Source organism: Hemicordylus capensis, chromosome 1, assembly GCF_027244095.1.
Source record: "Hemicordylus capensis ecotype Gifberg chromosome 1, rHemCap1.1.pri, whole genome shotgun sequence".
Lineage (NCBI taxonomy): Eukaryota > Metazoa > Chordata > Lepidosauria > Squamata > Cordylidae > Hemicordylus > Hemicordylus capensis.
In genome coordinates, this window is record NC_069657.1 from 55,118,360 (window position 1) to 55,144,433 (window position 26,074).

The 26,074-nt window shown below is 41.8% G+C and overlaps 1 protein-coding gene and 1 long non-coding RNA gene across 4 annotated transcripts in view; one reads left to right on the forward strand and one right to left on the reverse strand.

Annotated features, from left to right (window-relative positions):
* SNX6 (sorting nexin 6) overlaps positions 1–21,690 on the forward strand; it is a 40,851-nt gene extending 19,161 nt beyond the window's left edge. For 2 of the 3 annotated variants that reach the window (XM_053287163.1, XM_053287164.1), the window contains 9 exons: positions 395–518; positions 1,634–1,729; positions 3,152–3,257; positions 4,486–4,561; positions 15,300–15,339; positions 17,339–17,425; positions 18,401–18,560; positions 19,391–19,476; positions 21,014–21,690. In XM_053287163.1, coding sequence (XP_053143138.1) covers positions 395–518; positions 1,634–1,729; positions 3,152–3,257; positions 4,486–4,561; positions 15,300–15,339; positions 17,339–17,425; positions 18,401–18,560; positions 19,391–19,476; positions 21,014–21,067 — 829 coding nt within the window. In that variant the 3' untranslated portion in view covers positions 21,068–21,690. The remainder of the gene's footprint in view (positions 1–394; positions 519–1,633; positions 1,730–3,151; positions 3,258–4,485; positions 4,562–15,299; positions 15,340–17,338; positions 17,426–18,400; positions 18,561–19,390; positions 19,477–21,013) is intronic. The other variant, XM_053287165.1, reaches the window with a different exon arrangement.
* Positions 21,055–26,060, reverse strand: LOC128341089 (uncharacterized). The gene is made up of 3 exons (XR_008314196.1): positions 25,941–26,060; positions 24,850–24,915; positions 21,055–21,193 (listed from the first exon to the last, which is right to left on the reverse strand). It is a non-coding gene; the product is annotated as an uncharacterized LOC128341089 (long non-coding RNA).
* Between the last annotated feature and the right edge of the window lie 14 nt (positions 26,061–26,074).

Here is a 26,074-nt window from a genome sequence, read left to right on the forward strand (position 1 = left end):
GCCCACCATTTTCTTCTCTCCCGCCCGTACCCATGGCTATCTGGCAGTTCTCTGAACTCTTGCGAGAGCTGTCACACATGGGATTAGCCACGGGTACGTCTTAGAGAATTAAATATATAGAATATAGATAGAAGATAGATGTGCACACACTGCCTTGATACTGGCACCCAGAGCCAACCTCATTCTGCTTACTGGTGTGAAAAATTAGAGGGAACACTGCTGGCAACCTCAAGGAGAGCCAAAAGGCAATAGAGTTGAAACCGAGTGCTGCATTTCACATACCTTGATTAAAACTAATGAGTGGGTTCTTTGCTGAAGTGTATTTATTTTCATAATCAATGTAGAAGTGCAGTTCACAAAAATCATAATAGCTCTGCTCTTTCCCCCCTTCTAGTGAGTATTTGGCAATATTCAAGAAGACAGTGGCTATGCATGAAGTCTTCTTGTGTCGTGTAGCAGCACACCCTATCTTGAGGAAAGATTTAAATTTCCATGTCTTCTTGGAATATAATCAAGATGTGAGTAATGAAATACGTATTAGTAATCTCTAACCTCAAAACAAGATACATTCAATTTTTCATATTACAAGTGCTAGTAAATTCATTGAAGCAGTTTATATTTAAACACAATCTTGTTTCTGGATTTTTATATCCAAATTTCTGGGTATGACGGATCTCCAGTTCTAGTGTTAACCTCTCTTTTTCGTGCTTGTACCAATTTGATTCAGGTTTTCTGAGCAGCAGTGGTTATTCAAGACTAATATGGCTGTGTTCTACAGTGGTTTGGGAAATGCCTTATGGCCATCAGGCTCTTTTGGTTATTAGAAGCAGAAAGTAGACAAGACAAAATATTAAATATCTTTTTATATTCAACATAAACCTGAAACTTATTTATTGGCTTTCTGAACCGTTAAAATGATTTAATCAGATTTCTTTCCTATTGATTTGTTTGAAGAATGGGCTGTACTTCTACTTTTATAATTTTATTTATTATTTATTTATTTATTTTTAATATTTATACCCCTCCCCTCCAGTACACTACTGTTGGGGGCAGCTCACAACAATAAAATAGATACAATATAAAATAAAAGTAATAACCAAATTAAGTAAACAAGTTAAAAGTCAGGTTAAAAACCACAATCAGTACTAAGTTTTAAATTAAGTTATTTTAAAAGCTAAAAATTGGAAAATTATAAAAACTAAAGAACCTACCAGATATAGCCAAAGATGGAGCGTTTAAAAAGCCTCTTTAAAAAGACGTGTCTAGTTGATTTAACACTGTGGTTTTCTAAAACCACTTAAAGCAATTTATCAATATTCTTTAAACTGTATTTAAAATTGTAAAAAAATCAAGGATCATACAAAAGTAGAAAAGATGCAGAAAATGAGACACTAAGTAATTACTGGAAGAAAATTCTGTGCTAAGCATCAAAACACGATATGCATAAGTTTCTCAATAGTTTGTTCTTGCTATGTATGTGGTGGGATAAATCTTCTTACAGTTAACAAGTAGGCACATGAAAGTGGTATTGGAGTTGGTTCCTAGTTATGGTTTCTGACACTTTGCACTGGGAAAGTGAAATCTCATCTTTCTGACTTTAAAGAAACCAATACTGTGTGTTTCTGTATTTCAGTTGAGTGTTCGTGGAAAAAATAAAAAAGAGAAACTTGAAGACTTCTTTAAAAACATGGTTAAGTCTGCAGATGGTGTCATTGTTTCAGGAGTAAAGGTGATTCTAATAAGTCATTTTTAATTTCTCTGAAGATATGCTTTATTTATGAGTGTTCTCCTGACTTCTTGTCATTAGAAGTGGCTGGGGTAGCAGGATAACAGCAAACCAGTTCAAGTAGGGTTTCTCTCCCCCCCCCCCCGCACAGTTCTTAATTAGTGAGAGCCATGTATTGACTATCCCTATAGGCAAGGGTGACTCTGGTTAATGGGCTTGCAACATCTCCACGTATAAATGCTGGTGTGGGAGTTCAGTGGGGTAGTGTGGAAAACAGCTAGATATTACCTCATATATTTCCTTACCTCCAGCTCTCTGGGCATAGAACTCAAACATACTGGCTCCCTCATTGGTTTTGTACTTACCGCTGCAACTCTCTAGATCTCAAAGTGTTTGTCTCCACTTTCCAACTTTCTTTCCCATGAGACCAAGGAATCTAATACTTGCATACTTGCCAGGGAAATTCAGTGATAGAATTTTCCTTTATCTGAAAAAATTTCCAGAACTTTACATACTGAAATACTGTGTGTCACATAGGTCTGTCTATACAATATAGTATTTCTGCTTTGCTCTTTTTTGTAACTCCCATGCACTTAAGCAAGTTTGGATCCCAGCCATTAAAAATATTACTTTTGCATCTTTGTTCTGAAATAATTACCCTAGCAAGCAGGAAAGTACATTCCCTATTCTCTGTACATACTGGCAAGCTTCTGGGGTGGGGTGGGGGGATGATCTAACAACTGGTTTCCAAATGTAGGGAGAATTCCACAAGTGGATTTTCATTTATTATACCATTTACACTTTCAGAAGTGAAGAGATTGCCTTTGCAACTGTTGGCTGTCTTTTCTGCCTAGTGCCTAAGTACAAAGTTCAATCGCATAATTTGCACAAATTGACATCTATCAGTGAAATGGGTATCCCTAGCTTGCAGTATGAAATAAACTTAGGAAGCACATCTGGAATCTTGCACATGGATAACTTTCACACTGTACCACTAGCAAACATGGTGTTTTACATAATTAATGGCAAAGCAGACAGGTCCCTATCCCCACGGAGTTTGCCATAGTGGGATGTGGTGGGGAGAGCTTCTAATATGCTTCCCTTTTGTGTAAACCAATTTTGTGGTAGCTTAGCAAAACCTATGACATGGTACAGGTTCTCTTGATATGGAGTTTGGAAGTTGTTAAATTGACCATTGGTCTTTCACAATGCTGTTGCTGCAGAATAGACTGCATCTCTCATTTTTAAGGCCTGGAGAGCAGTGCATGTAGCAGCACTAAAATCACACTTCTGTTCTTTCTGCCCTGGGCCTTGCTTATTACTCTATTGGAAGCAATTGTACTTTGTCCAGGATGAGCTGGTCAGTGGGCTAATTGCATCCCTGGGCAAAAAATACTTTCTTCTAAATTTTATTTTGCTTTGCAGGATGTAGATGACTTCTTTGAGCATGAAAGAACATTCCTCTTGGAGTATCACAACCGTGTCAAGGATTCGTCTATCAAGTCTGACAAAATGACAAGATCCCACAAAAGTAAGTGTTGTGTTCTGAGTGGAAACCCCGTTGGATGAGGTATAGATGCAGAGGCGATTGAGCCACAGACTTTGGGGATTAGGGCCGTGGCTTCCTGTTTCGGGGGGCCCTCCAAATGTTCGTGGGGGGGTCTCCTCAGCTGCCCTGTGCCTGCCGCACCAGGTAAATCTATTTTAAATCTTTGAACCATCCACGGTTAAGAGGTGCCTTGACTGGTGCCAGGGCAGCCAGTTGAGGGGAGACCAAGGTGGAGGTGGCGGCAAGGAGCTCCTTCCCTCAGCCCGCCTGCCTTCCAAATGACAGATTGGGGTGTTTTCGGCCCATTTAGGGGCTCTCTGCACGCACCTGCGCAGAGGCCTGAAATTGGCCGAAAACTGCCTGATCTGTCATTTGGGAGGCAGGAGGGCTCAGGGGTGCTCTTGCCACCACCACCCCTGCCTTGGTCTCCCCTCGAGCGGCTGCCTCCATCCCCACTGACAGTTAAAAGGGTTTTTCTTTTAAAAAGAAAGAAAGAAAAGATTTAACTCCCTGCCCCCTAGCCCTCAAGTTGGGGGTGAGTTAAGAAGCCTTCAGTTCCGGGCTTCAAAATTACCTAGGTGTGCCCTTGTTTTGAAGAGAAACCACTAGCATAAATGATGGAAAATTGCACAGCTGTTTGCGAAAATCTGATTAGTCAGATTTTATTTTGAATGTATTAGTCTGAGAAGTTTGAGATTTTTTGGCAAGGATAAGAGTGTTATGGAATAAGGGCAGAATGGAAATATTGGCTTGGTAAGGAGGTAAGTATATCATAAATTGAAAGATAAGGCAGAAGAATTCCTTCCTCAATTTTCTGCACCCCTACTCCAAGCTTTTTAGTGTGAAATGGATACTACCTTCACTCTCAAATCTTACTAATAGCCTTGATAGTGTTAGAAACATGTTGACCCTAAAAAGTAATACAGGATTGCTAGCCACCTAAATGGTGTGCTTCCATCCAAATCCCATGCTGTCTTCACTACACAACTCTGCAATTGCCAATATTGAAAATCTAAATGATATATGATATTAAAATATAAATGATATAAATCTAGTTCCATATCTCCTATACTACTGACTTGTATTCTCATGTCCTGAAGTTACTATCAATGGAGATATAATACTTTTGTGCAGTATTTGAAATTCATGTTTAGAATCGCCTTCTGACAAACTGGAACAAATGGAATCTTAAGTGTATTTTCTCTTCAAGATGTTGCAGATGACTGCAATAGAATTGGTTCTTCATTGTATACATTGGGAACACAGGACTCCACAGATATATGCAAGTAAGATTCTTTTAAATTTTTAAAAAAGTATTTTGTAAATTATACCTGCCCTAATGCCAGTGGTACTTGATCTTTTCCTTTTCAAAACTGAATGCATCTATATAAATATTTTTGTTAAACTTACCATGCACAGTATAGTTCTGTGTTCCTTTGTACAGCTTATTCCTTTCCCAGTGTGGGAAATGGGAATTTATACAGGAAATTGTGTTCACTATTTTCTTCGGTACCAATTTGTCCAGGGCAGCTCAGGAGTTCATAGTGGCCATGGCAACTATGGGCCTATCCCAATTGGTCTCTGGACCGACGCATATTGCAGTTCACACGCTTGCTTTGGTCTTCTATGCTGATCAGGGTGGTGTTCCATGGGTGGGGACTCCTGTGATCTCCCCATTGTCATGGACAGACCACCATCTGGTTAAGGTTGGACTTACAACCACTTCCCACCTCTACAGGGGCGAGGGGCCTATTAGAATGGTCCACCCGAAGAAGTTATGGATCCAGTAGGATTCCAAGAAGCCTTGGAGGGATTCAATGTTGGCTTTGCTGGTGATCCCAGCCCAAGCCTAACTTTCGAAGGGGCCATACGGCCTGACTCCCAACTCCCACGCCGGCCTGACTCCCAAATGGAGCCGCAGGGCTCCATTTGGGAGCCAGACCACGCCCCCCGTGTCTGACAGATGCGGGGGGCAGGGCAAGCGGGAGGGGGCAGGGCGAGCGGGGCTGTGACTGCGGCCGCACACGGGCCCCTGGCGGTCAGGCTCCGTGCCTGCGTCTGATGGCTACACAGAGATGGGACTTCTCAGTTACTGCCCCAAGACTGTGGAATACGCTCCCAGTTGAGATATGATCCTCCGCATCTCTGGCAATTCTTAAAAAATATCTAAAAACCCATTTTTTCACCCAAGCTTTCCCCACTTTTAAAAACAGTCTTAATTTTATGGTCGATTTTAAATTGTTGAATTGTTTTAATTGTTTTATGTTAACTGCCCAGAGACAAAAGTTTGGGCAGTATAGAAGTTTGATAAATAAATAAAGTACTATTATATCAATAATGAAGCTATAGAATGGAGGGCTTTCTGAATATTGAAAGCTGATAAAGAACATACAGCTTGTTTTTCAGAAGTGTACCCTAGCAGGCTCTTAAACTAGTCATGGCAAGTTAAGAGACTTTTGTGAGTGTGCTCATGCTCAGTATATATGTATAATGAGTCTACATGTATATGTTGAGTCTGCTTTACACAGTGGTCCCATAGAGCTGGAAACTGGAGCAATGCAAATTGGACTAAATTATACTATGCTGTATGTACAGTATGGTGAAAAGATGTTGCTACATGTCCTCCTGGGAAGTGCTTTCTTTATTACTGTATTGCATACTATATCACAGATGTTGTCTTGGTTTATCTTTTCCAATTCGTGGCAGACTTAATACTTCAGATCAGTCAAGTTGATGCATTGTTTAAGTCTCTTTCTAAATGACTGAAGTTACTTTTCCACTGGATAACAAAAGTCCAGTAATCATGCACACTCTGTATTTCTTCCAGTTGGTTCCTTGTTCAAGCCGGCACCTTAAACCATTGCAAATTGTTTCTAGCTTATGGAAGTGCTGCCTCTAGGAGCACATGTTGCTGCTCCTAGTTTTAAAAACATTGTAACTTGGTTCTGTCCCAAGAGCCACCTTTTCATGTCAAGAGTGTGACTTTTCTAGTTTTCTCCTGTACTTTGTTCAGGCCTGTATCAGAGGTTGGACACTTTGCCCAAAGGCAAGTAGTAGGCATGCTAAACTTGGCTGCTTTAAGCCAGAGTTAAATTCCCTTTTCTCTCCCTCTCCTACCCTGCCAAAACTTGGGCTAATAAGCTGAGAATGATGTATGAACTTGACTGCTGGCAACATAGGGGAGTCCATTCATCATTTGTGCCCCGCCCCCTCCAGAAAGCAGAATACTGTCACTTTCAGCCAAACTGCTATTTCTCTACTAACTCATCAGTACCCTGCATGATGCAAATAGCTGAACTATGCAGCTCTAGCATGTGATATGTGCAAAGAGGACTTGTTTGGCCTCACTGAAGTTCAGGATTCAAAGCCTTTTGAATTTGGTTTACTTTTCCATATGTAGCAAATCACAGGGGCAAAACACCTGATGGTATAAAACTGCAGAGACATGAAGATAGTGGAAGTCTAGCTTAAAACCTTCAAACATTGCTAACCCTTGTAACACAGCTCCCATATCTTTTCTGGAGTACATATTAACCCTGATTCACTCATTAAATTTGTCTGTAACAAATCTGAAAAGGAGCAAAAGGCAGAGAGGGCAGAAGCTGCAACCTAACTTGCTGATTAACATTCTTTCATGGCTAATTGTATTATATGCAGTTTAAAATCTTCTATTTTTCCTGGAATCATTTTCATGCAGCCCCACGTGAGCAGCAATATATGGGACTGGACTAATTATATGCTATGCATCCGAAGTGCTTTGATGGGTAGCATTTTAGGAAATAAACCACTGTTGTACTTAGGCAATAATTAGCAGCTTGCTTTCAGGTTCATGTATTCTCCATTCTGTTGGCGCACTCCTACTCATCAAACTTAAGATTTCTTGCTCTGTCCCTGACTCTGCTTTTACACTCTGTATTGTGTTCCCTTGGAATGCCCGGCCTCCTAGCAAATGGATATGTCCATCTGTTCTTGTGTTTTAAAAGTGTCTAAAGACCTACCTTCCTTCTTCCTTCAAGCCTTTTCCCTTCTCCTACATTTTCCCATTCAGTTTCCCCATTCCTACAAAAAGATAGGGGGAATGGAGGAGAAGATGAAATAATCTCCTTCCTTGCCCTCTCTCTTTGTATTGTACTGCCCTTGCCTAACTTGTCTGTCTAAATGTGTGTGGGAAGGGTCTGCTCTTTGTTTTATGTAAAACACTTTGGGTTTTAAGTGGTGTTAATGCCTTTACTGGAGTGCCCTTAAACCCTACAGTAAAAACTAATACTGAAACAAGTAATATCTTTCATTTGGCAGGCCTTGAGCTTATCTAGACATTACACTGATTTCTACATTGGCCTGAGCTACTCTTAAGTAGACAGCTTTACTTCAGTCAAGGATAATAATAGTATGTGCACGAACCCATTTCTATGTACCTATATGCTGTCCAGGTCTATAATATTTAGACAGCAGCGGTGTTTAAAACTATTTTGAAATGTTTATCAGTGGAGACAATTGCAGCATGCAGAAAGCTTTTCATATTGAAGCCAACAAATCTGCATCTTTGTCAGTTTTTCAAAATTGAAACTGAACTGCAGGTTTGTAATGAAAAGTTTTCTGCCTGCTGCAATTGTCTCCATTGAAAAATATTTCAAAATAGTTTCCTAAATTAGTACTTTTCTAAATGTAGTTGATGAACTTCTAGCCATATTTCCCCCCCTCATCAATACAGCTTCCTAAAAACCCATTTCCTTGTCCTTAGAATATCTTAGGGATAGTGACTGGGGTTTACACTTCTCCCTTTTTTTTAAAAAAAGCATGGATCTGAATAGTGATCTCACAACAGTCATAAACAACGGGTTCTGCGTCTGCACAGACCAACTTCCAAGTAAAATTTGTTAGCTCCTCGAGACGCCCCCAACCGCCTCCTGTGCGTGTCATGCAGTATCTTATACTGGTAGTTAGGCATCCCTCTCTGTTTCTTTCTGACTGCCTTAGCAATCACGTCTTTGGATTACTAAAGCTCCTCAGAAATAAGCAATTAAAATTAAAAAACCCAGTTACAATCGCTATTAGATTGTGAGCCCTTTGGGGACAGGGATCCATCTTATTTATTTATTTTTTCTCTGTGTAAACCACCCTGAGCCATTTTTGGAAGGGCAGTATAGAAATCAAAATCAATCAATCAATCAAGGCTTGAGAACGGAACAACTATTCTAAGGATTACCCACAGATTTTGGAAAAGTATTAGAGAATTAAATGGTACATTGACTACGGAATGCTAAACGGTATATGAGAACGCTTAATGATTTAATCTGTGTTTATGGCGGGATTTATTGGCTTCACCTGGGATTGGGAATTGATTACTCTATTGGACATATCCCCTATTGTGCCTCCCATGAGTGCAAAAGCTCCTAGGGAGAAGACCACCTCTGAAAGGTGCGAAAATTGCAAGGGGAAACTCCCCTAAGCTGATGGCCACCTTGCTGTGGTTGCAGGAGGGCCACAGTGCCATGGCCAACTCAATCTGCTCTTCATTCTCTAAGCAGACTTTAAAAAACCGAGCGGCCTGACTTAAAGTGGCATTAATGGAGAACGCGCTTTGCCCCAGAAAAACTATGCCCCAGTCACCTGCGGCTTCGAGTTCGACCTCAAAATCGGCACCAAGGACTGCAACCCATACGCAGTTGAAATCTTCAGTGTCTGGGGTGGCAGCCTCAATGTCTGGGGATGAAACACCCTTCAAGAGACTGCCATACAAGCCAGTCCAAAGAGAAAGGGCAAGCCATTAGCAGGCGCACTGTTGTCGAAGAAACACAGACAAAAGACACAACAAAAAACAGCATAGCAAGACATCTGAAACACCACCTCTCCGACAGGGTTGCAGAAGATGAAAAGTCCATTGACATCAGACAGACATCGGCCAGAATCACAACATCGAGCAGCACTGCTTTCACCAGCACCAACCGTCTACTTAAACGCCGAGGCAGCCATGTTCGGAGTCTGCATCGAGGCCAAGTAAGCAGACACCTGTCACCTTCGACATCATACACGATCTTGAGTCCAAGGCGGAGACTGGGTTATTTATTTATTTATTTATTTATTTGATTTCTATACCGCCCTTCCAAAAATGGCTCAGGGCGATTTACACAGAGAAATAATAAATAAATAAGTTGGATCCCTGTCCCCAAAGGGCTCACAATCTAAAAAGAAACACAAGATAGACCCCAGCAACAGTCACTGGAGGTACTGTGCTGGGGGTGGATAGGGCCAGTTACTCTCCCCCACTAAATAAAGAGAATCACCACGTTAAAAGGTGCCTCTTTGCCAAGTTAGCAGGGATTAAACCCTACGTCGGTGACGGACATCATTAAGCTGATGGAGTCTGGAGAGAGCACTCCATCAACCACTACATTCAAAGGCTTCCTTAGTCATGGACTGGATGTCAAGGTGGAGGAGGAGGAATCGGATCGACATCTTTTGCCACCGAGGACACCTTTGGTGTCATAAACAAGCCCATATAAGGCCACCCCAGTGTTGGAGTTACTACCATATAGAGGTTGGGGGATACCTCCATAATCCTATCACCAGAAGAATATTCTCTATTTAAACAATGTCAAATGCAACGAATGCACTTAACACAGACCGCAACACAAGTAACGCCAAACAGGCAAGATTACCGGGACACGTCAGTGCAGATAATCACACTACAAGAACCAAGATCCAAAATAAGAAAGGTTTTCATTCAAATGAACTTCCCTCCCCTACTAGTAGTGGCTACACAGACTACACTGATGCCACAGGGCGCAGCTACACAAACAATCCAAACACGAGACACTGAAAGGAGGGACAATAGGAATGCATCTGCAGAGAAAGGTATGAGAAGGGATATGGCCACATCTTCAGCAGACGGTGTCGCGGACACACGTGGGGCTTTGAGCCACCAAACAGATGAGCGGCTGGACTCTTTGGATGAGGCGGAAAGTTATGCTTCAGAATCCTAGGTAGAAGAGTCTGAGGAACACATCCCTGAACTTAGCCAGAATGTATCAACAACTCCATCTGTGTCACCAACAGAGGAAAGGAAATCCTTTCGCCAACAGATAGCAGAGATGGCTGAGGTACTTGGCTTGGACCTTAAACAAAAAACAGATCTGGATGACCCGGTATACAATTTCATGAAAAGGACAACAGGTCTACAGCCAGTATACTTACGATGCTACTTTTCATTACCAAGGCTGCAAAGTCAGCTTGGGAAGTTGTCCAGACGTCCACGCCAACATCGAAGTGACTGGAAATAATGTATAGGATACAGAAAGAGGACAATGAGTACCTTATGAAACATCCTGTACCTAACTCACTGGTAATAGATTGTGCATCATCTTCCAGAGGAGGAAGGCACCTCACAACTCCAGCAGATAAGGGTGGGGACCTAGATTTTCTTGGCAGGAGGACTTACTCAACAGCATGCCTTACTATTAAGATTGCCAATTACATCGCTTGTTTATCGAAATATACATACTCCTTGTGGGAGAGTTTGTTAAAGAATGTGCTAATCTGAATCCAGATGAGTTTTAAAAAAGATTTGAAAGCACCTTTGTCAAAACAACGGCAACGCACCAGCAATAAAGTAATGCAAAGCATCTAGAAGAATCAGAATCGCACACCCTAACATCTGCAGTAATGTTGAGGAGGCACACATGGTTGCATGCAACCATGCTACAATAGGATATGCGGGATCGCATAGAGGCACTCCACTTCGATGGTAAGTGGTGGTTTTCTGACGAAACAGACACCACAATGGAAAAAACCAAAGAACACAGCGAAGTCATTCACAACCCAAAGATATACTAATACAAAATATCAACCTTACCAAAGGAGGCAAAACATGTTTCGGCAGAATGAACCAAAGGACTATAGAAAACTGTATCAAGGATAGAACTGGAAACTGTATGCTGCTAGAAATAGAACTCACCAGCAGAACCGTAACAAAACTGCACAGCCGGCCAAACTCCTTTGATTTCAGTCAGAGCCCATCTGCACTTACAAAAGCCAAGACGATGATACCCACCATCTGTGCAAGAAACAACATCCCCTTGATGCTTGCCAGGGTCAACAGCAAACTGACAAGTCATGCTCGAGCATGGCACCACATAGCATCAGACCAGTGGGTGTTGTGGATAATAACAGTGTATGCAATAGAGTTTGTGACTCTGCCAGAGTTTACAGGGATAAAATATACTCCTGAGACAACCCTGAAAGGAGTGGTCAAAGAATTGTTGGAGAAACAGGCAATTGAGCCAGTGCAATGGACTCATAGTCAAATAGGTTTTTACTCCCGGTACTTTCAGATCCCAAAGCAGGATCGGGGCATACGCCCGGTAATGGACTTACGCTGGTTGAACCTGTATGTTGAGGTACAGAAGATTCGTATGATAATGCTGCAAGCAGTCCTTCCACTTCTGCATGAAGAAAGGTGGATTGCGACATTGGATTTGAAGGACACATACTTCCACAGGCAGTACCTGCGCTTCACGGTGGGCATAGAAATTTACCAATACAATGTGTTACCCTTCGGCCTAGCGACGGCCCCAAGGGTGTTCATGACGTGTATGGCAGCAGTCATAGCCTTTCTTCGAATGCAAGGCCTCTCCATTTTTCCATATTTGGACAACTGGCTCCTCACTTCAAGAACAAGGGCACAGTTAACCTCCCACGTGAAGGTGGTGACATCACTGTTACACAACTTGGGGGTACAGATCAATTGGAAAAAGACACATCTACAACCTGCCAAGCGACTCCAGTACATTGGTGTGGTACTACTCATGGAAGAACAGAGGGCGTATTTACCAGAAGACAGGTACGAACGCATTCAAAAAAGAGTGAAAGCATTCCAAACGACACCACTACAGACAGCAAGGGCGATCCAGATACTTATGGGCCTGATGGCTTCATGCACGTCTATAGTACGTTATGCAAAACTGAGACTGAGGAAGCTGCAAACGTGATACTTGTTGGAATTTTGCCCCAGTGTCGATCCACAGATCAAGCTCCTGCTCATACCTAAAAAGGTGTTGGCCTCTCTATACTGGTGGACCAACAGCACAAACCTCCAGAGGGGAATTCCATTCAAATCATCAGTTCCCACGCTGACAGTGACGACAGATGCCTCCATGTTGGGCTGGAGAGCTCATCTGTCAGAGCTAAGGGTGCAGGGCCTTGAGACTGCATGAGAAAGGCAGTTGCATATAAACTTCCTGGAGTTACTGGCTGCCTTCAAGGCTCTAGAGCAGTGGTTCTCAACGTGTGGGTCCCCAGATGTTGCTGAACTACAACTCCCATAATTCCCAACCAAAGGCCAAAGGGGCTAGGGATGCTGGGAGTTGTAGTTCAGCAACATCTGGGGACCCACACGTTGAGAACCACTGCTCTAGAGTCTTTCCGAAACACTATCATAGACCACGTGATCCAGATACAAATGGACAATACCGCTGTGATTGCATGCATAAACAACCAAGGGGGCGCCATATCAAAGCCACTGTGTCAGTTCAGACTACAAATGTGGAACTGGTGCATTGCACGAAAGATTCATATGACTGCCATCCACATAAAGTGGGGAGCGGGGGGAGGACAACATATTAGTAGATGCATTGAGCAGGAGTCATGTGTTCCAACAACATGAATGGGAGATGAATCCTTTACTCCAGGAAGAGCTGGTCACATGTTGGGGGACAGCAACAGTTGACTATTTGCAACCGACCAGAACAAGAACTGTGGGCAGTACTGCTCCAGAATGGGACTAGGTAGCCACTCCAAGGGTGATGCATTCCAGTTTCAATGGACTCGGAGTACACTTGTATCTGCCGTATCTCTTGCTGAGCAGGGTGGTAGCCAAGGTGCTACAGGACAAGACCAGAGGAATTTTAATAACCCCCTGGTGGCCAAGACAGCCATGGTTCCTGTAGCTACTCAGACTGGCCAGAACCACAGGTGACTACCACAGCAACCAGACCAGATAAGTCAAGAGAAAGGTCAGCCGCTGCACCCAGACCTAGCCACATTAAATCTTACAGCATGGAGGATGGGTTATTGAGGAAAATCTTACTGAACAACAAAGACTTCACCCAGGAGAAATTATCGGGCCAAGTGGAATACATTTTGCAACTATGCAAAGTCAAAGCACTTTACACCCAAGAGCAACACTAAGGGAGGTGTTGCTATATCTCACATCCTTGAAGACACAGGGACTCGTAAATGTCTCCTAGGGTGCATATGGTAGCAATTTTGGCACGCCACAGTGGATGGGATGGGAAAACAGTGTTCTCCCACCATAGGTGCAAGGAATTAATGAAAAGCATAAATAATATGTACCCACCAGTGCGACAGCCCATGAACAAATGGAGTTTGTCACTTGTGCTTTCCATGTTAACAGAAAAACTTTTTGAGCCTATGGCAACTGCTGCTATGAAATTGGTGGCACTGAAGTCAGTATTCCTGGTGGCAGTAATGAGTGCGAAGCACGTAAGCGAGCTTCTGGTACTTCGTATAAATGAACCATATACAAAATTTTATCCAGATAAGGTAGTGTTGCGCTTAGATCCAGAGTTCAGACCAAAGATAGTCTCAGACTTTCATTTGAACCAAGATATAGTTCTGCTGACCTTTTTCAGAAATCCGTCCTCACCTTTGGAACACGCAATGCATTCTCTGGATGGGCGCAGGATGGTGCTGTTCTATTTTAAAAGAACACAGAGGATTAGGAAAACAAAACATATATTTGTCTGCGTGAGCAGCCAAAGAGGCCAAACACAATCATGCCAACAATGATCACGTTGGCTAGTGGAGGCCATAATGATAGCTTATGAACTGCAAAAAGTGACCCCACCAAAATCAGTGAAGGCCCATTCAACAAGGGTGTGTGCAACATCGGCAGCACATTTGCCTGGTGTGAGGTTCAAGGACATCTGCATTGCTGCTTCCTGGGCATCAAACCAAACATTTGTCAAGCATTATGCTTTTTATGACCTTCGCTCTGCAGCGGTGGCTGAGTTCGGAAAGCCAGTACCAAAAAGGGTGTTGCAATAGCTTGTGGCTCCCACCTCCTCAGGGGAAGCTTGTAATTCACCCATTGTTTATGACTGTCGTGAGATCGCTATCCAGATAAGCAGGTTGCTTACCTGTAACAAATGATCTGGTAGTGATCTCATGACATTCATAAAACCCGCCCAGCCATCCCCACTGCAGAGTGCAAGCAATACGATCTACAAATTCAGAGATGCTTACAGGAAAATAACATCACTCAGCCAACAAGAAACTGAAAGAGGGACATCTAACCGCCGGTATAAGATACTGCAGGGCACGCGCAGGAGGCGGTTGGGGGCATCTTGAGGAGCCAACGAATTGTATTCGAAGTTGTTTTGCACAGGCACAGAACCCATGGTTTATGAATGTCGTGAGATCACTAGCAGATCATCAGTTACAGGTAAGCAACCTGTTTATATTGGTGTTTGAGTCTAGGAGGAGCTGCATAGAGAAGGATCTGGGTGGGTTTGCAGGTTGGAGAGAAGAAGGAGGACTTAGTTTTGAGTAGAGTGACAGTAGGTATATTTGGAAGGAAGTCTGCAGAGCTATATCTTACTGTGCAGGAATGCAAGTACAGATGGAGAGCTTATTCTGGGTGGGAGCCATGATCTGGATGTATTATACAGAGGGAAATAGAAGCAATTTTGAAAATGCAGCTGCAACGTCTATAAACGGTGGGTAATCATTTGTGTCTGTGTTTAAATATGTTTTGTGTCTGTGTTTAAATAGAACGAAGTGGGAATATATTGTTACTTAAAAGAATAAAGTTTAATCTAGATGCCAAGACAGGTTGTGTATGAATGTTTTTCTTTCTGACTGAGTCTCATCAGACACAGCCATGTCCATAGAACAGTTTGCACTAAAGTATTTTTATGTAAACGGTGTCTTTGAAGACATGGGAATGTTGCTACAGCACATATATTAATGAAAACCCGTTTAACTGTATCTGTTCTTCCTTCACAGATTTTTTCTGAAAGTTTCAGAATTGTTTGACAAAACAAGGGTATGTATTATAAAATACTATGATTTAAATTGGTAGCTTGCAGTTTCTCTCTTTAAATACATATATAAATTGAGGAACCAGGCACACTATTGGAGTGGAATTTTGGCATGGTAATGGAAGGGAGATAAGACCACTTCAAGTTATCTTTCTCCCAAAGTTCCCCTCTTACCATATAGGTAGCCTATTAGACTAAATGTGGTGCCTCTGAATGACTGGTCAGTAAATGTTAAATCTTCTGCTGTGCAGGGTCTTGGATGAATGTTGCTGACCTGGCATGTATTGCAGAGATTTGAATGGGCAAGGGTAGAGGTAGGGAGTAACCTCATTTAGTTGGTAGGGCAGCAGCATCTTAGGCTTGATGGGCAGGGAGAAGGTCAGTGTGGTCTCTTTCCCTTTCCAGGTACCCTCTCCAGCAGTTTTCCAATTCTGAATGTTTTGGTCTCTTAAGGCAATATAGAAATTATTATATTGGTGTACCATCCACCTTGCTTCTCAAGTCTCCCTGCCTGAACTGTTGGTGTTGATATTGAGGTGGTGTTGGAAATCCCTATGGTAATTGACTTGAGATTTCAACATTTATCCCAAAGCTTGCTTCCTCTGGTGTGGTTCAGGAGTTCATGGCCTAGTTTTCTGTGAAAAACACGGGACTACCTTGGATAATATCTGGCCTTGCACATTTGATGGGTCATAACCACAGTCTGGTGTGCTGTACTAGATAAGAATAAAGTGACTTGTAGGTTGGAAATATTGCTATTCCTGCTGTCTGGTGGTTGGTTGCCTTTTTGGTGGGTTTAAAGTTACATACTGCTTTGGAGCTCCATTTGGAAAAGGTAGAATAAAATCTGTACAAAGATGGTTATAATGCTAGTAATGACTAAGTAGGCATGTGCCCGAAACGTTTCGGAGGCCATTATGAAGGCCTCCAAAACGTTTAGGCGCTGGGGGTGGTTTTGATGTTTCGGCGCCGGTGGGGGTAGCGCTTTAAGGGCGGGGGAGGGTGTACTCACCCCTCCCGCTGCATTTCCCACGCCCGCGCGTTGTTGTTTTTTTAAGCCCCTTGGGGCGGCAGCGTTCCTCCCTGATGCCCCGTTTTCCTTGTCGGCCAGAAGTGGCAAGCGCATGCGCGCCCCTCTGCCGTGTGTGCACGCGCGCACGACGGGTGCACACACACTCGCGACTTCCGGCTGACAGGGAAAATGGGGCGTCAGGGAGGAACGCTGCCGCCCCAAGGGGCTTAAAAAAACCAACGCGCCGGCGGGGGAAATGCGGCGGTAGGGGTGAGTACACTCTCCCCCACCCTTAAAGCGCTACCCCCGCCGGCGCCGAAGATTTCCGTGCACATCCCTATGACTAAGTGCCTCTAATTTGCTGTTGGAGACTCGAGCAATAAAAGTGTGCATAAAATGGCTTTCTCAACTGCATGTGAGTCCTCCGAAGAGCCTCATAAAGCTCTGATACAGAAGCCTATGTCACTTATTTCATTAAATTAAATACATACGTTAAAAGTGGCTTTTGGTTTTAGACCTTCTGTAGCTTTACTGGTTTATACCTCTTGCAAGAATGAAACTCTGTGGCAAGAGAGCTCCATTTTATGCAGACTAGTCTGTTACTGATTGCCATATTGCTGAACTACTTACTTTAGTAGCTTATAGAGCTCTGAGCATCTCTTCAGTTATGAAGAGAATGTGGACAAATTATTTGTCTGTTGTACTATGCACACTAGTCTAAAATAACAGTAACAAATGTTTATTTGAGCTAACATGAGTGCCTGAGTTCTTCCTGTCAGATTTTTTGAACCAAGCCGGAATTTTGATATTTGCTGTTCCTGTGTACAATGGATACTTTTACATGGAGACACTAGCTCTTTTTAGAAACAGACTTTTAGAAAAACATAATTGAACTTGAAATAGATGCATGTAATTATTTAAGTATAGCATGCTAAATTATGACTGTCTGTTTTACCTGAGAAGTAGCTTCTCAAATGATTTCTTTTGTCTAGAAAATAGAAGCACGAGTGTCTGCTGATGAGGACCTTAAACTATCAGACCTTCTAAAATACTACCTAAGAGAATCGCAAGCTGCAAAGGTGAATTTGGTTTTTCTGCTCTTTAAAGGGCATTCTGTCAAAAAGAATCTTGAAAGACTAAAAAAAGAATGATCTAACTGGATAAGTTGGTGTTTCTTCAGGTTTTTATATTATCAGTTAATTACCAGGCAGTAACAGAAATATTGCTTGATATAGTAACAGATGAGTGGCTTTTAAAAAACATTTTATGTCCCACTCTTCCTCCAAGGAGCCCAGAGCGGTGTACTACATAAGTTTCTCCTCACAACAACCCTGTGAATTAGGTTAGGCTGAGAGAGAAGTGACTGGCCCAGAGTCACCCAGCAAGTATCATGGCTGAATGGGGATTTGAAGTTTGAACTCAGGTCTCCCAAGTCCTAGTCCAGCACTCTAACTGCTACACCACGCTATCAAAGTGTATGAATGAGCCCACAATTTCAGATAATGCATGTTCTTGTTACTGGCTAATCTCAATAGGTTTTACTTATAGCAGTTATGTATTCGGTACAAAAATACTTCCTTTAAATGCTGGTTAGATCTCTTGTGCATGGATGGTTTATAGGGGGAAGGTTCACTGTCACACCCTTGGCTACAGCCCCTTGCACTCACTTCACAAGATTCCCGATCTTCAGGAGGAGTTTAAGGTAGGGGGCTACCACTGGAAGGGAGAAGGGAAAAGCAGCCTTCTCCCTTCCTACTTAGGATCCAAGCCACTGGTTTTTAAAAAGCACTAGGATTAGTTATATTTGACAGTAGTTTGGGTCTGTTCCAGTCCACCCTATACAAATGGATCTATCAATCTTCTGACCTCTCTCTAAAAAAAAAAAAAAGCACAACGAAAGCTTGTTTGGCTTCATAAAACTATACTTTAAACTAATTTTATTAAAACAAGAAATAAAAATCTAATTCTGAGTAAAATTAAGCCATCTTGTTTGGATGAAGATGAGCACTCCAGAGTAAATGTACATATCCTGGTTATCCCACCCCACCTCACAGGATCTCCTGTATAGAAGATCTAGGTCATTAGTGGATTATGAAAATGCTAACAAGGCACTGGACAAAGCAAGAGCAAAGAACAAAGATGTGCTTCAAGCTGAAACTACTCAGCAGATCTGCTGTCAGAAATTTGAAAAAATATCTGAATCTGCAAAACAAGGTATCTGAAACATTTTGGAAATGGATAGATTTTAAAAGTTAGAAATACATTATTTGCCAACTAGATTGTTTCACCTTTTTGCATTAAAATTTTAAAATCTTTTGCTGAAATTAATTCTTATAGGTATACATACAACGGGGCAGGAACTGTTTGATTTCCTCCTAATTTCTATATGAAAATGTATCTACATAGAATTTCATAAATATATGTAGATGGTCTTAAGTGTTAGAGCTTCTCTTTGAAGCTTAGAAACTGTAGTGTTGGTAGAGTCAGTAAGATTTTAGACTTGTGCCACTGATGCAGTCGAATACTGTATGCGTTTGGCTTTTTTAAAAGGCTAATTTTCAGCTTCCTGTCCCAAAACTAATGGTAAGCCAGTTAGTCTCTTTGTTCCCAGAAGGATTGACATCTGATGGTCAATCTTGACAGGAAAAGTTAATTAAAACTAAGCTGGTTGAGCTGTTTAAAAGGTTCTGTGTGTTTTTAATGTGTCCCAAACTTCTGAATCTGATAAATACCGTGTGATTGTAAGAACTAGAGAAGCCTATTCCTATCTAAAAAACCCACAGGCTGATCTAATTAAGCCAAATTATATGGCTTGAAGACTATTGAGAACTGTGTTCTTATAATGCTTTAGACCTGTAGATAAAGTGGTTTGTAGATTGCACCCTTAAATTGGGCAACAGCTCGGAGTTTTCTGCTCTGGTGAGGGTTGCAGGTACATGTGCCTAAGCTGAAAGAACTTTACCAACTTGTATATTTCATAAACTTAAATTTTTTATTAAGAATCCCTTAAGGGAATTAATAAAGAAAAATCTTTTTTTTTGTAGAACTTATAGACTTTAAAACTAGAAGAGTTGCTGCATTCCGGAAGAATCTAGTAGAGCTGGCAGAATTGGAACTGAAACATGCTAAGGTGGTGATATTTTTCTTTATGTTACATTATCTACTTTTGCATTATATACTTCTAGCCAGAACTGGCAAATTTTTGCTCAGTAGAACAGATGCTTCATGAACAAAAATGAGTGCGAAATAAAGCATAAACAATTACACACAGATTTTCCAGAGTAACAGATTACAGAAAAAAAGTTCAACCTGAAAGAACATAACTACTCTGCCTTAACATGGAATGTAATCCTAAATGCTCATGAGCTGAGTCCCATTGAAACTAAGAGCACTGGTGCTGCATCCACAACTTGCTTTGGATGGGCAGACTTGGGTATTCTTTCCTGGAAGTTCTATGCTGTTCACTTTCAAGATTGTGCCAACTAGTACCTGTGTGGGTTTTGTGTTTAGCTAGTGATAACCACTAGAAATGTGTCTCGTAAAAAAAACACACCACCAAACCATGCAGAAAACAACATTCTGAGAACATTAGCTTCTTAGAAAAGTTACAAGCAACCAAGGACTCTGCTCAGAAAGCCAGATATAAATCTTAATTTTCTGTTATTGCATAGTAATATAATGCAGAGGCAGAATACAACCACTTCTGGCTGAACCATACTTTTATAACTAGCACTGGTTAGTGTGGATTTCTTTGGATAGGTATGGGTTCCAAAGTCAGCCACCACAAGATAAAGGGAAAGACAAGCCTCAAGTTGGTTCAAGGTAGTAATTTATTGCATCAGGTTCGGACAAACGGTGGTCTTGTGTCTTATTCCAGAACACCAGAGGCCTTAAAAAACACAAACAAAAACCTATTCATATCCATTTTTTGTAAATTATATCCCAGTGCACATGAAGTATTCCAGTCGGATAGTAGATAGTGTTATCTGTGGGGTGATCTGCTATGGCAGTTTTTTATGTGCTCTGATGAAAATGCAAAGTGTATGAAGTAATTGTACAGTGAAATTTTGCCTCAGCTTTCAGTATCAATGATAGAAAAATGTGATAGTGCATCATGAAAGTCTAGAACATGCTATAATAATAAACTTGTTAGCTGCCCATAACAAATTGTTCTCTGGGTGGCACACAGCACAGGATTAAAACATATAGCACCTTAAATCATAACAGACAAAAATGGAAAAAAGAAAATACAAAATACAATACAAAGCAGTTTAAAAATGCATTTAAAATTAGTTAAACCAAATCTAAAAATCAGAATTTAAAAGGCCTGGGTGAACAAAAAGGTCTTTTACCTGGAATCTAAAAGAACAAAGTGATGAAGCCAGGCAAATCTCACTAGGGAGGCTATTCCATAAATGGGGTGCAACCACCAAAAAGGCCCACTCCCTAGTAGCCATCCGCCTCACCTTATTTGACGGGGCACCCAGAGAACATCTTAACATATAGATTGGGACATATGGGGCAAAGCACTTACATAGAAATACTGTCATGCCAGTTAACTTACAGTGGTGTTCTGCAGTTCTTCATTTACTAGATTATATTTTCTACTATAGAAGTCTAGACAATGCAGAGATAGTAACTCTTGTTCTCATTTATCGTTCCCACAGGGTAACTTACAGCTGTTGCAGAGCTGTCTGGCAGTGTTAAATGGTGATACATAAACCAGAATCCGTCCTTCCATTTATAAGGGCTGCCTTCTTCTGGAGTTTTTTCATGACTTTAAATTGGTGTTTACAATTCACTGGAGAAATTGGTTGATACAGGACACATAAACAAGCTCCTTTTTTCTGGAAAAAAAATATAAGCCCATCTAATTCCAGACTATATGAAACAGCATACTTGTTATACATACACATATTTCCACATTAATTTAATCATTGTATGCTCTTATTCAGAAAACCAAACATTCTGGGTCTTTTTCTTTTTTGTGAAAGTAGCCAATATTATGTTCTTGTTAAGGCTAGTATTAAGTATTGCTGCCACTCTTATTTTACTACCTTTGTAACTTCTGAAGTTGATAATTTGAAACTAATTGATTAAATATTGCCACTAGGTGTTTGAATATTGTTGCTATAAAGCATTGTCTTGGTTATTCCACATGTTATCAAGCATCTTAATTTTTTTTCTTCAAATAACATTTCCTAGAAATTTTGGAGCAAACTTTATGTAATCTTTATAATAGGACTTCAAAAGAAAAGCAAATGCATTAGTATGCTTGCCTTAACTTGTAGACTAATCCTAATTATTGTAAAATAAACTGTGAAATCAGTGACTTTTTCTAAAATTCTGCATTCGTGTCACTCCTTGGTAACTTCAAGTGAAATCTAGTGAATGCACCACTTTTCATCTCATACTCAGTGGAACTTATAACGTTTCATAAGTAAAGTGTGCCATCAAGTCAATTTCAATTCCTGGCACCCACAGAGCCCTATGGTTTTCTTTTGGTAGAATACAGGAGGGGTTTACCATTGCCTCCTCCCACACAGTATGAGATTATACCTTTCAGCATCTTCCTGTATCGCTGCTGTCCGATATAGTACCAGCGGGGATTCAAACCGGCAACTACCTGTTTGCTTTATTTTATTTTATTTTTTACATTTATATCCTGCTCTTCCTCCAAGTGTACTACATACTTAAGTTTCTCTTAAGTTTCTAATGCTTGTTTGTCAAGCATTTCTCAGCTGTGCTACTTTTTTCATAAGTACTCTGATTCATAATCGATGTGTGCTTCTGTAAACATATAGAACTCTCGTAACCATCCATCTCAATGGAAGGAATAGCTCTATTTGCACAAATGAAGGGATGTTGGCCATTTCCCCTTCCACTGAAATTAGTCTTGCAGAACTCCACTGATATACTTTGTTTTGTTCCATACAATGTTCTGTAGAACTAAAACTCTAAAAGGACTTGGATGTCAGCTTTTAAAAGGGAGGGAGGAGACACTGTGTGGTGAAAAGCATACAAAAACACAGCTTAAGCTTTGACTGGGGCTGCCAGACTCGGAAATGCCACCAAGTATACCTTTGTTTACCATTAGCAGTGATTTGGAAAAGCTGTGCATTCTGCACACATTTTAAAGGTCCCAGAATCCTCAGTCTGGGCCCAGTAGCCTATAGGCATAAGTTAGAAGAAAGCTGCATGAAGTCCCATGGTACAGTCAAGGAAAGCAGCAACACTACAGCCACAACCTCTAGGCTACTAGACGTGAGTTTTGGGCGGTATAAAAATATGTTAAATAAATACAGGAGTTTGAATCTTCTGGAACACCCCCCCCCAATAGCAACCTGCTTAGAAATTACCCTTTGAGTGTCCATGCCTCAGCTGGCAGTATGTGCTATACAGGCAGAAGGCCTCAGATTCATATTGATGCTGTATCTGCCTTTCTGGGTGTGTCTTTCAAGATGCCAGAAACATCTTGCATGCAGAGCTGGGAAAATCTCTCTAGTACAGACATTTGTATGTTGGGTTTTGCATCTGTACAAAACATTAATGTATATACTTGCCCTCCTCCAACATTAGAAATTTAGCCCTTCAGCAGTAGTCACTAACATGAAGTAGAACACACTCTTTTGAATCATACAAGTTCAGATTCCATGAGTGGGGTCTCCTGTAGTTTCTCCATTGTCATGGACAGACCACTTCCTAATTAAGATTTGTCTCGGTCATATCAGACCCCCTGCAAGGGTGATGGATGGTCTGCCCAAGAAGGCTGTTAGATCCAGTAGGATTCCAAAGGGCTCTGGAGTTGGTTCTACAAGTGATTCTGTTGATGTCCTGGTGGATACCTGGAACTTACCAGGGCAGTAGACGTGATCACTCCTAAGCGTCCTCTCCAACCCGCTTCAAAATTAGCTCCATGGTATACGGAAAAGTTACAGGAACTGAAGCAGCAAGGTAGACAAGTGCAAATAGAGAACTCATCTTGCATTTGATAAGACACAGCATAGAACCCATTTGAAGGCCTATGCTGTGGCATTACATGCAGTAAGGAAGCAATTTTATTCTGCGTGTACTGCATCTTCAAGTTCTCATCCAGCAGAGCTGTTCTGGATTGTTAGGGATTTAACTCAAACCCCTTCTGTTTCTGGAAACAATGTCTCATTGTGACTCATTCAATGAGTTATTTGCAGATAAAATATCTAGCATTTGGGCTGATCTGCACTCCCATATTTCTGCAGGGCCAGTTAGGGAGGTATCCCTCAATCCCTCTTGTAAGATTATATTGGATCAGTTTTGATTCCGGAGGATGTGGACAAGCCACTTGGAGCAGTACAGCCTACTACCTGTTCTTTGGATCCTTGCCCAACATGGCTGATTTCATCTTGCAGGGAAGTTATTGGAGCTGGCTTACTTGATAACATTAATATCACATTGAGAGAGGACAGGATGCCACCTTGTTTGAAGGAAGCGCTGGTTAGACCCCTTCTTGTGGGTTCTAGATGCCCTCGGGTGATGGATAATTATAGGTCAGTCTCCAAATGCCCATGGCTGGGTAAGATGATTGAGGTGGTGGTGGCTGACCAGCTCCAAGTGGTCTTGGAGGAAACTGACTCTACCCATTTCACACTGGCTTTAGAGTCGGCTATGGGTTTGAGACAGCCTTGGTCAGCCTGAAAGCTGACCTTTACCAGGGAATCAACAGTGTGACACAGCTGGTTCTTTTGGCTTTCGATACGATTGACCATGGTATCCTTCTGGATCACCTGAGGGATTTGAGGAAAGGAGGCACAGTTTTACAGTGATTCCTCTCCTACATCTTGGGTAGATTTCAGGTAGTGATGGTTGCTCTTCTAAATGGGAGCTACTTCAAGGCTCCATTCTATCACCAATACTTTATAACATCTATATGAATCTGCTGGGTGAGGTAATTGGGGGATTTGGTTCGGGGTGTTATCAATATACTGATGACACCCAAATCTATTTCTCCTTGTCTTCAATATCAGGAAATAGCATTAGCCCCTCAAATGCCTGCCTACAGGCAGTAATGGGCTAGATGAGGGATAATAAACTGAAGCTGAATCGAAGCAAGATGGAGGTGCTCATTGTTGGGGTTCATAATCTGGAATATGGGATATAACTTCTGGTTCTTTCTGGAGAAGAGTACCCTCATCCAGAACAGGTTCGTAGCTTGGGAGTGCTCTTGGACCCAGGTCTCACCCTGGTGCCTCAGGTTGATGCTGTGGCCTCTGGGGTGGTAAAGAAGGTATATAGCTCCCCCATGCCAGTGGTTTTTGAAGCAGCGCCATAGGGGGAAGTGTGGTGGGGGAAGGTAAGGGCACCCTCCCTACACCTTAAAGCAATTCCTCCACCTCCCAGGTTCCGTGCACATGCCAACCAACCATTCCAGTGGCCTTCCAGTTTCTTCCACATAACATTCACCACAGTCTACACAATCCTATGCACGTTACTTCGGATAACTCCCGTGGAATATAATGGAACTTACTAAATATGCACAGGATCGGACTGCTCAACAGACTTCCTTTCACAAGCTGTGGGTAGCAGCAGGCCACTGTTGTAGATACAAAACAAAGGACAAGTCTTTATTTTTATAGCAAGAGCCTGTGACCAGTAAGAGAAGGAGCAGAGATGCCTGTTTCCTGGTATGGATGTTTGAAAGCCATCTGGAGAGTTTTGTACAGATGCCCCTCCCCAGATTATGCATTTATTCAGATGTCAGGAGGACTAACCATAAAGAAGCAGAACAAGTCATATATCCCAACACACCAACAGAAATGCCGGCATATATGGTTTCAGTCCCATTGAATTTCACTGATTTCCGTCTGATGAATCTGCTTGTGACCCCACGACTCTAAAAATGACAGTGTGCCATTATGTTGAATACTACTGCCCTAACCCTATTATTTATTTATCATATTTCTATACCTCCTGATGTGTACATCTCTAGGTGATGTACAAAATTTAAAATATTTAAAAGTTACAAATTAAAATACAGAATAAAAACAATAGAATAAAATAAAATATTAAAACAAGTTTTAAAATCATTAAAGCTCTAATGAAAAGCCTGTGAAAACAGGAGAGTCTTGAGGCTCTTCCTGAAAACAAACAGAGGAGAAGATGCTCTTATTCCAAAGCCTTGGGGCAGCCACACAGAAAACCTCTTTGAGGATATGGTCGGAGGAGGGAGGGATGGATGGGAAGAAAGGTGCCCAAATTAAGGTTGGCAACCCTCCAGGACCGACCTGGAGAATCGGCGTCTCCAGGAGAAAGCAATCCTGGACATTTTCACGGCTTGATGTGGTGAAAAATACTAGGGGGTGGGAGATCTAAATAGTTTCAGTCATCAGAGTTGGCAATCCTAGCCCAAGTCAAGTGCCCTAGAAGTCAGGGGGTTCCATAGGTTTTGAAACGTATGAGGATTTTTGGCAAATGCAGCTTCGCCTGCACCGTGCTGTAGGGTGATACTTGCTATACTTGCTGCCATCCGTCACCACATGAAGGACGGGAATAGCGCGGTGAGTCTGGGTTAAGGGCTAGAAGGGCCAACCGCACAGTGGTTATTCTGGATCAATTAACCTGGAGCATCCTTTTAAGAGAACTGCCGCAGTTTTGCTAGAGCTGCTTATTACACGGAACCTCCGAAGCCGGAACAAAAAAATGCCTCCGACGGTTTCTTCGGATTACTCACTGGAAAACGCTGTGGGCGGGGC